This window comes from Solanum lycopersicum, chromosome 9 (genome assembly GCF_036512215.1).
Source record: "Solanum lycopersicum chromosome 9, SLM_r2.1".
NCBI classification, from domain to species: domain Eukaryota; kingdom Viridiplantae; phylum Streptophyta; class Magnoliopsida; order Solanales; family Solanaceae; genus Solanum; species Solanum lycopersicum.
The window spans coordinates 65,537,143-65,548,279 of NC_090808.1; the positions used below are offsets into that span (position 1 = coordinate 65,537,143).

Genomic DNA, 11,137 nt, shown 5'->3' on the forward strand with positions numbered 1-11,137 from the left:
CCACATGAGACGCAAATTGAAAATAGGACGCCACATGTCAACTTTATACGATTTCATGTCTACTTGTGCACACCTGAAATTGAAAGACATAGATTCGTAATGAGACCAAGTTAAATGGCATATTTATATGATATTTATTAGGTATATACACAACATATACAACCGAATATATATATATATTTTTAGTCATATTGATAAACTAAATGATTTTAGGGCATCTACATTATGTTTTTTCTTTTGATTTTTTCATTAAAATCTCTGGTCCATCATTTAGATATATATCTATGAATATATAGGGAACACAATTTGAAGGATGGCATGGAGTTTTTTTTTTGTAATATATGGCAAGGTTATGGTCCCAGAGACAAAGCAAATGGGAGTGTTGACTGTACAAATGCCATTAGAATTTGAAGCACTGTCCCATTCATTAAAAGTATGAATACCAAACCTTAGTGGAACTCTCAGAACTCATGAAGAAAAAAAAAGTTAATCTTTATAATTGTTGGAAATATATATCTATCAAGTTTTTTTTTAGTTTTTTTTGCATGCATAGATTGTCTTTATTTTGGAGTGGTGATTATTTAATTAATAATGAAAATTTGTGGGCTAGAATATCTTTAACTATGAAGTAATTTTGTTAACACAAAAGTTTTAGAAAACTTTTGCCTAATCCAACAAAAATTATGTAGATAAATTATGAGTTGACCGAGCTTCTGAACTTATATATATCTCTATCAGCATATACAAAAAGATTATGATGTCAAAATCTTGTGCCCTTGTTTTTTCAATTTATCGGCATAAGTATCATATGAACTAACTTATGTGTTATAAAATATACACATAAGTTTTGTAAGAACTAAATTATGCCTTCTAAGATGTAACTTATTGGTTAGGCTTAAGTCATACAGAGCCCCTTAAAGTTGTCCGCATAATTCACTTAGATATCTTAACTAAGACTTGTACCTATTAAACACTTTTAGACTTCAAATTTATACCACTTGAGCACTTTTTGTCTGCCTGGCATTGTGAGTGTGATTCACCGCTCATAAGAGCGTGAAAGAATTTATTTTTAGTTGAATTATTTATTTTTTTAAAAAAAAACAGTCAACTTTCTTCTTCTTCTTTGTGCTTCTTTGCCATTAATAATTTCTCATGCAATCGCCATTGCCATTGCAATCTTTCTTCAAATTTGTCATTATCGCTGCCATCACATACTCCTCTTTTGAGCAACCACCAACATCTCTACCATTAACCTATCATATGGTCGTTTTATTTCTTAAGATCTAAAATCGCCTGAACCTTTTTTTCTTAAGATCTAGAACTGAATATTTGTTGATTTATGAAAGTAAGCAAAGTTATAGATTGCAATTTAAACAATTCCACCACCTCTACCATTAATGTTTTACTCTGTTCTTTTCTTTTCTCCAGATCTTAGAATATTATTTTATTGTTAGATTTTTTAAATTATTTTTTTCAAGTCTAAATCTGCCATTATTGATTTCTGGTAAAGAAGAGGAAGAAAAAGAAAAGAAAAAAGTGGTTCAATGGGCGACATTAGACGTCTTCATTTTTATTTATTTTTTTGAATTTAATGATTTGTCATTGTTGATTCATACAAATGAAGAAGAAAAGTTTATTTCTTGGCTTTTCTTTTTTAAGAGTTAGAAAATTATTTCACTAAAATAATAACTCAATTTCACAATTAATTGTTGATTTTCCTTGGACTTTTTTCATTGTTGAATTATGAGAAAACGAGTTGTGATGGTGAAGGAGATGTACAGGGACATTTTTTTAAAAAAAATTGAAGAGTTTTTCCTTTATTTTGGTCATAACTTTTTCGTTGTTACTTTGACTCAAAAAATAACTCAAAATGCCATATATGCACCATTTATTTGACAAATTTCCATGTCAGCGCGAGTGTACTACACTCATTTTATATTTTTAGCTGATTGTCAAAAAATGCTCAAATGGTTATAATTCGACTCGGTAGAGGTGTTTAATAGGTACATGTTATAGTTAAGGTGTTCAAATGAAATATGCGGACAATTTTAAGAGCTTGTAGATGACTTAAGCCTATTGGTTATGAATTGAACATTATAATTCTAATGACATGGATTTAAGTGACATAACTTGTTTTACCTTGACATAATTTGTGTTGTATTATGAAAGGGAAATATACACTTTTGTCTTGTAATTATTTTCCGATGTCAAGGGTATCTTCGTCCACATTTTTCTTACTTAAAGCGATTGAAGAGAAAATTAAAAATCATAAATTTGAAGAACAAATATTAAAAATCATTCCAAAACTAGTATATTTATGTGCCAAAATGACCTATATACTATATGGTTCCAGTGTATAGAAATACACCATTATGATATAGAAAAATAGAGGTTTTATTTATGGAAAAATTGTATATAATAGCAAACTAATAATCTAAAATAAATAGAGTAGCTAGGGTTTGATTTAATTGTGCTCCATAGCAAATGTTTGCAATAGAGCCTAGGGTTAGTTATCCAAAAGAGAGGGGGAAAAAAAACCGCTCTACATTTTCTATGTATATTCACAAGTTCATTTTCGCTACGAAAAATTCATAAATCTCTTAAATTAGTATTTACGATTTGAATACTAATAACAATTTATTAAAAACATATACTCACTAGTAGTATTAGTTTTCTGAGTTTTATGTCGAGCACACTTTGCTGCAAATTTACAAAACTGAAATTGACATGTCTTGAAAAAGAAAAAGAGTCTAAATCTAAATCATGACTTATCCCATTAACTTGTCTTTTTTTTTTTTTTTTTAAATAACTTTTTCATGTTACCCCTTAGATTTTCTTTTTTAACATGTCAATTTCTAGACCCATTATAAAAAAATATAATAATATATAGAGACAAAGACATAATCAAGAAAATAAACCTTTTTGTCTATATATATTCCTTTGTCTGTAAAGAGTCTGCAAGATGTTTGTTAAGTGCTTTGAGGTTCAATGCAATTTTCTGCCTTATTTATAAAAGCTACATGAGTTGTTTTTTGCCCATTTTTTCAATACTTGGTGGAGTATTGTCTGATCAAATCAAATTTGTACATTATAAAAGTTTAGGAAATTAACATATGAAATTCCATAAATAAATAAATAATATTTCACTTTAAAAAGGTGAATTCCTGATTTTTTTAACGACCTTGTTCATTTTGGGTCTAGGTCTATACAACTTTAAAAAAATTACAAATGTATACGGCATGCATACCTATATACCCAACATCTCTCGTGCTAGTGTCACTGACGTAACAGGAAAGTTCATCTGAAATATTTCCGATGAACCAACTTGATTCCCAATGGATTGGATATTTTCGTTGGACGTATTATTACAACAACAATAACACATTCGGTATGATTTCATGTGTGGAACTAAAAAAGATAAATATGCGCAGATTCTGCCCCTATATCTTTATGGGATAGAGATAGATTTTTGATAGATCTTCGATTCCGATGAACCAACTTGATTCCCGATGGATTGATATTTTTGTTGGACGTATTATTGCAACAACAATAACATATTTGGTATGATTTCATGGGTGAAACTAAAAAAGATAAATATGCGCTTATTCTGCCCCTATATCTTTATGAGATAGAGATAGATTTTTGATACATCTTCAAATTCCTTTGACTTACTATTAACAGGCCATAATGGAAATGTCACAAATAGGAGCAGTAAACTAGGTTAACTAACTAAATTGTTCTGTTCCTAGTCATAACAAACCAAATTTGTTCAGACTCAACTTTTGTAAATTCTAAATCCAGTAAAATTAAAGCAAAGGTATGTCACATCTTTAGGGTTCTCACAGTCAATAACAAGTCATATCAACTCTTTAGCACCATTAAAGAAGTCATATAATGGGTGCTGTTACTTTTTTCCTTTATATTATTCCCCCCAATATTATTCAATTTCTGCATGGTTTATTGAAACTAATAATCTCATTAAATAAAAGCCATAATTTGAAAATAAAAAAAGTAGTGTTTGTATTTAACTATAGTTTGTCTTTAAAATATTTTCGAAACAGCCTGAATCATCAGCTAAGGCTCCTAAATAATCACTTAGAGGTGCAAAGACGAACAAGTTCAACCAATTTTTAAAAGAAGTTTCACTTTCACTCTCAATCTCAAAAATCTATGATCAAATGGAAGCTTAGATTTTTTAATTGGTTAGTCATAGCTAGTGATATTATTTTGTAGCACTAGAGACAATAAAAGAGAAGAATGTGAAGTGTATCTACCAAAGAATAAAGTGATTCTGAATTAAATATGACTTTACCTGCTATCTCTGTAAACTTGTCTAACTTACTTTATCTTTAATTTTACAGAAATAAAGGGAAAAAAAATAGACAAAGCCCAATACAATTGAGTTAACCAAGAAAAAAATAACTAGTACTTTTCAGATAAATCATTGGCAAAAAACAGTAAGGTAAGAGAGGTTTTCAATAAATAAATATATTCTTTTACTTACTAGTAGTATCATGTTTGCAATTGAGTATACATCAGATGATCAGAATCATTAAAAACAAAAAGTAAGAAAACTCAAAAAAAAAAAACATGATTATTTTTCACTCATGCTCTTCTTGTCATTGAATCTCTCCTATTCCTAAGTCCTAACTACTTAAAATAAAAGAATCTTGGAAATAAAAATCATTGTCATTTCCCCACTTGGCATTACTCTTTTGGTCTTTACTTCGTCCTGCAAATACATTGACAAACAACAACAACATATTCAGTATAATCTCCAGATACGAAGAAAGTAGAGCGTAAACAAACCTTACCCCTACCTCGTGGAGCTGTGGAGGTAGAGAGGTTGAACATGTGTATCAAATCAAAGTTGTTATGAAAAAGGAACTACGACATAAGTATAGCTAAGGTTTGTCAAGACATGTAAAATTGAGGTGATTTAACATTACCTTATAGAAAAAGGATGATAACTGTGCCAAAAGATAGACGTTGCCACGGGGAGTTTGGTAATTAACAAGTCGAGTTATGCTTCTCCTAAGTGTTACAGAAATGTATATGTAGTCCATGTCGATTCAAGTTAAAGTTAGTCATCAAAATTTTGAATATACACCTGGTCAAAGAAAAGAGGATGGATATTTTTAGAAAAGTGAAGGTGAAACCTGCAGAATCAAGAAAAGAGATAAAGAGGAGGAGGAGTAACCTTTTTCAGTTAGTGGGATAAGAACGGTCCCAAGCGTTCTTCAGGTTTGAGTTTCGTCAAAGTGGTTCCCGCCTGAATCTGGGGACCAAAGGAGAAACAAGATAAGGACCACTCAGTAGTAGGTTCAGACGAAAAATCAGAGGTGAAAACAATTCCAGGGAAAGACCAAGGGACATAATGTTTTAAGGCCACTGAAGTAATACCGAGTGCTAAAAACAAGAAATGCATCTGTTGTTAGAGAAGAATCCTATGAAGAATCTGCATATTTTAGAACAAACAAACATTTCATGCCTGGTGATGATAAGTGTATGGTTCAACTTTCTTCACAAAGTGATAAAAGATTCATCTAAGAAGTTCGGGAAAAAGAATTGAGCTTTTGTTTCTTCTAAAGCCGTGTCATGCATCAAATGTAATCAATAGGAGAAAAAGTTATGTTCACCAAATTGATGATAAGTAGTCAAGATATAGGGAGCATACCGAAAGCTGAGGTTTGGTATCCTCCGTTCTCCTTCAAAAGAAGCAGAGTTCGGTATAGCCATGAGAATATGGCAACAGCTCCTCCACCTCGATTCTCGAACTTGAACAACTCATACTTTTCCTCAATCTACTTGGGACCGACTCCACTTCAGCCCAAAATACACTGGAAACGGGTCTATGATCTGAAAATCTAGACTCCCCACGAACATAAGATAATTGCTGAAGACCACCTCCGTGCCACAATATCCGATCACACCTTCAAATATGAAAGGGAAAAGATCAGTTCTAGTCTCGATAACTAAATTAAACATTTTATCGATAAGGAATGCATTATCATTTAATTTGTTTATTTTATCTTAAGACTTCTTGGTATGAGCTATTTTGAGATTTCAAGAATGATGTTTGACATTTTAAAGGAAAAGCATGTACCATGCAGGTGTTCGTCGTTTCTCTTTCGGGTGCATGTCATCTCCTGCATACCTATCTGAATTCCTTGAATATTTGTATGTTGGTGGGAAATATATCTTTCCTTCTTTCCATCCGACAAAAACCCGACCTTGTCTCTGTTCTATGCGTAGCTGTCAACGAAACTCAAACAAAATCAGTCCAACATTGTTGTATTATGAGTTCCAAACTGATTTTAACAAAGAGAATGGATAAAAATTCTACTTAGATTGTGAAAATACCTGGTCCTTTTCCAACAAAGCTCTCCAATTTTGCATCTCAACGAGTGCTTTGGCAGAACGGTACGAGAGTGCAATTCGATAATTCAGATCCCCAAGCCAAATAACTCGGCTAATAAAAATAAGGATAATTGTTAGAGAACGTAAATATTTTCATGTCAGATGAAATGAAGCGGACCATCAAAATTGATCATATCATTCAAACCCACAGTAAAACAAGAGAATTGGTTACTTATAGTTTTACAGAACTAATTGTATTAAACTTTCTTCATTCCATTTTCCCACTTTCATGAGCTTGTGTTCAAAATCAGCTATGTTGCTTGGGCTCTCCAAAAATACCTCACGAGGCATCTTGGATCCTCAAAATGTAGTACATTTAGGAGGATCCAACACGAGTGCGGAAGCATTTTTGGAGAGTCTAGCAATGAAGGATCTACGAAGTAAAAAGTAGTCTTACTCGTGTTCAAGGATATTTTCAGGGGACTTCTCTTCATCCGCACCACTTACTCGCGGAAACCTTGTTTTCTTTATGATCTCCATAAAATCTGCATTTCTGCGTAACTCGTCACCCTCTTTCTGACCAGAGGTTAGGTGAGTGCAGACAAAGCAAAAGCTTGTCTGATGCAACATCATACTTACTGAAATAGAACCCTGCAAATCCAAGTAATGGAATAACATGTTACGTATGCTTTTCGATATCATTAAAAATAAGTAGAAATACTTAATTTAGCCAGAAATGACTAATATTTCCCATTTAAAATTACCTTATTTCCAAGATAACCCATCAACCCTCTGCCAACACATGATACTTTCATATTACGGACATGTTCCCTCAATTCACTTCGTACCCATACAGTAAGAAAAATGCCAACCATCTGTTTACTGGCTACCAAACAGTATCTTGAGTTTCTAGGCATTCTATTACCGTCTTCTGCACCAGTCACAGGTGAAAACAAAACAGTACTTGGTGAATCTCCAGGACCATAATCATCATCTGAAGAACCCCATCTGGAGAAATCACTTGGCCGCTGTCCCCAAGAATAGTCACTTGGCCTATGAGCAGATGAATAATCACTTGGCCTGTGACCGGAGGAATAGTCACTTGGTCTGTGACCAGACGAATAGTCGCTCGGCCTGTGACTAGACGAATAATCACTAGGCCGGTAACCAGAAGAATAGTCACTTGGCCTGGGACCGTAGTCACTAGGTCTGTGGCCCCATCTTATGTTAGGATCAAAGTCACTCTGTCTATGTCCAGAAATAACTCTATCACACACGCTGTATCGTCTATCAAGGCGAGGTTGCGAGATGGATGGATCATTTTCCATTCTCCAACATTGGGGAGTCTGGAATGATCGACGAGGAAATAAGGATGCCTTGCGTCTACCTGACCCCTCGAAATCAGCATTCCATTCAGCAATTGGATCTGGGACAGGAGAAGGAGTATAGTAGCCACTACTACCTCCACTACTACCAGGACCATTATTAAGTGTCTTTCGTATCAAAGATAGCCATTTTTTTGCAGGTCCATTGTCTTCAGCTCCAAGGATGTTACCAGCATTTAAAGGAACTATTTCTTGAAATCTGATTGTAAAAATCAAATTTTGTATCAGTCAGCTACTATAAAGGACAAAAATTGCAAGGATACATAATGACAGATCTTGAAACTCATACCCAAGTACATAGATATCTGCAGGTGGTGCTGAATGAAGCCAATCATCTAGACTCAAATTACTTGATGGTGATTTTCCACCCACGTTCCACGTGGCAACGAAAACGCTGTGCCAAGAACAAAACACAATCATGCTTCTACCCCTAAAAAAGGAACAGTATAGAAGGACAGAGATATATGAAGAGTACAAACCTGTAGTTGTGTACATTTATAATTTGAGGGTGATCAAGATCAGCTCTTCCTCGTCGGGGACGTTCCATACTCCGTGAAGAATTTGATTTTTCTACTTATTTGAGAAGGCAAGGTGATATGAATTAGCTTAACAATCAGTGAAGAACAAACTTATATATATACTAAAAACTGGGAAATGTATTCATACATTCAATAGTACCCTGTTACTAACCTGTTTTAGTTTTCTTAATCGTGCAATGCTCCCTCTCCGAGATGCTCGTTCTCCACTCATCGCCACCTAAAAAGATGAGGACATTCATTTATGCTTCAATTCACAGTTGAAGGGTAGGTAAAGTTGGTAAAAATCAACCAAACTTCATCAATATTACTAGCAGAAATAGAAAAGATTAGCTTTAACTTTAGCTTGATGACATTTTGAGAACCTAATTAGAGAATGTAGCCATCAAATTCAGTAATAGATAGAGAAAACAAGACTTATTCTACTGATCCACGAATTCGAAAATTCAGGCATTTCCTTCAATTATAAAATTTCAGTGTCTTCTAGAAATTTTACTAGTACCCTTGTAATTCTTATCATTATGCAAAAACATTCACCAGTCAGCAGAGACATCAAACACAAAATATGAGATCTCCCATCTACCCATCCACCTCCAAAATGAAACAACAAACAGAGAAAAGAGAAAACAATAAAAGATTCACCTCCAACTGCTCATACAACAACAACATAACCACTGAAATCCCATAAGTGAGATCCCAAGAGGGTAAAATAAACGCAAACCTTACCACTACCTCGCACAGATATTCGAGTGCTCATAATTTCAAGAAAACCCCAATTCACCAAAACAAAGTTTCTCTTTTTTTTTCAAGCTCAAAACCAGAGGACATTAGATACCTACCTCCATAAACAACTTCATCAGACTGGAATTCTTCAGTTTTTCCCTTAATATTGAACCATTTTCTGACAAGTTTCTTTGACCAGGAGAGCTTCAGCAATCAAAACAAAATGTCAAGCAAAATAAACACTTGTAGAAATGCAAAAAATAGAAATTCCTTAGAAAAAACAAAAAGTACAATTTCCAAGAAATGAGAACAAAAAGGAAATAAGCTTAAGACAACTCATGTATTCACCTTGCTTTTTTTGGAATTTTCATCTCTCATTTTTTCACTATTCCTTCATGCACCCTTCTTTAGTTTCAACTTACAATACACAAAATCATACAAATAAAGAATCAAGAATCAATAAAGCTCAAAACTTTATCAAGAATCACTCTTCTTTCTTCTTCTTCTTTGAAATATAAACCAAAAATCCAACACCCCAAATAGACCAAATTGCAAATGAGGCACTAAGAGAAGTTCAATCTTGGGTATCTCTTAAAAAGCATAAAGATTGTTCCTTTCTTGTTCAAATTCACTCTTGTGATATATGGGTATTATTGTTTTTAACCCAAAGATTTTAACACTATATAGAAGAAAGAAAAAGGGGGAACTTGAAACAAGAGACAACTACACTACTTTAAGTTAAGCACAAGACAATGTAGGCCAAAAATAGATAAGAAAAATTAAAGAAAGAAAAAGAATGAGAGAGAGAAAGCAAAAGGGGGTCCTTCTCTTCTTTCTTAGTAACCAGCAAAGTAAAGAATTTGAACAGAATAAAGTGCACATAAACAAGAGAAGACTGATTTCTTGCTTTATAAATTTCTTGTTTTTTTTTTTTTGAACCTCAAAACCCAATGTCATATGTCGTTTTGATGTGATTTTGTGAATAAAACGACTTGGTCAATTGCTCTAAAGATGTGCTCTAATTGGTCAGCAAAAGGTGGAAGGGTGCAAGATTTGGTTAGACAAACTACCCCTTCTTTAGAAACAAAATTTCTTTGGTCTTACAAAATTAAAGTTTTATAAAAATAAAGGCAACTAAAGATAAAGGCACAATGTGATGTTGTTGTTGCAGCAGTAATTGTAGTACTATACATTTTTTTTCCACCCGACCTTCCTATTTTATATTGAAGCTTCGATTAAATTTAAATCACACATTGTAGGGTCATTTTAGAGTTCAAACTTAAAACTTCTGGTTAAGAATGACTGTACCACAACTCATATTGATACTTATCACATATATAATCCTAGTGTTTGAGTCAGCAAGTACAGAACATAATGTATCACATGCATTATTCGATTTTGCTTTGATTTTTTTTTTAAATAATCGTGATACTCTTGCTAGCCTGCAAATACATTGATAGAACAATTGAACAAATATGAAGAAATCACCTAACGCTTTTTTTTATTTTTGCTAGAAATTTTACCTCAATATGTTGTACACTTGGTTGCTTTTTTATCTATTTATTTATTTATTTGTTTCCATTAAATGTGTTTGCTTTTTGTTTTTTGTTTTCTTCTTTTTCTTGGGTTTTGTTCTTATTATATGGAAGGAATGTTTTAGGGAAGGAGGAGTTGTCAATTGTTTGTGAATAAAGGAATGCTTGTCTTACAGGCTTTCTGGGATTTAGTTCCCTTTTTCTTTCTTTTGTTTATAAAAAAACATTACATTAGATAACATCATTTTTGTTAACTTTTTTGAGGAGTATAATGAAGTGTGTGAATCAATGTTAATAGTAATTAAATAACAAATCAATTGTTGCTAAATAATTACAACAAAAATGGATAGAGGATTTGGAGTGCAAGAATATTTTATGAGTCAAATTCATCTACCTTTTTGTGTCCATATTGAAGCCTAAGTAAAGAATTTATTTTAGATCATTAATGTCTAATGACTCTATTTGGTTACAAGCACTAATTTATAATTTTAGTTAGTAAATATGCAGAACATATAAATCATCAATTTGCTTAATAATAATACTATGTGTATCATCTAAATGTGACTTGGGGAAAAAAAAATGAGGCAAAATATCAATA

At 32.8% G+C, this 11,137-nt stretch overlaps 1 protein-coding gene across 2 annotated transcripts; it reads right to left on the minus strand.

Annotated features, from left to right (window-relative positions):
- Positions 1-4,472: 4,472 nt before the first annotated feature.
- Positions 4,473-10,067, minus strand: LOC101250445 (type IV inositol polyphosphate 5-phosphatase 7-like). Of its 2 annotated transcripts, XR_743319.4 has the most exons (13): positions 9,353-10,067; positions 9,121-9,208; positions 8,436-8,501; positions 8,225-8,315; positions 8,035-8,139; positions 7,125-7,944; positions 6,818-7,011; positions 6,364-6,472; positions 6,107-6,255; positions 5,678-5,933; positions 5,201-5,278; positions 4,950-5,110; positions 4,473-4,732 (listed from the first exon to the last, which is right to left on the minus strand). XR_743319.4 is itself a non-coding variant. In XM_010328374.4 (11 exons), exons 1-10 carry the CDS (start codon positions 9,380-9,382, stop codon positions 5,711-5,713), a joined length of 1,875 nt encoding a protein of 624 aa, XP_010326676.2. In that variant the 5' UTR covers positions 9,383-10,067; the 3' UTR covers positions 4,473-4,732; positions 5,678-5,710. The 2 variants fall into 2 exon arrangements, 1 of the variants encoding a protein (XP_010326676.2); XM_010328374.4 differs by lacking the exons at positions 4,950-5,110; positions 5,201-5,278.
- Positions 10,068-11,137: the final 1,070 nt, after the last annotated feature.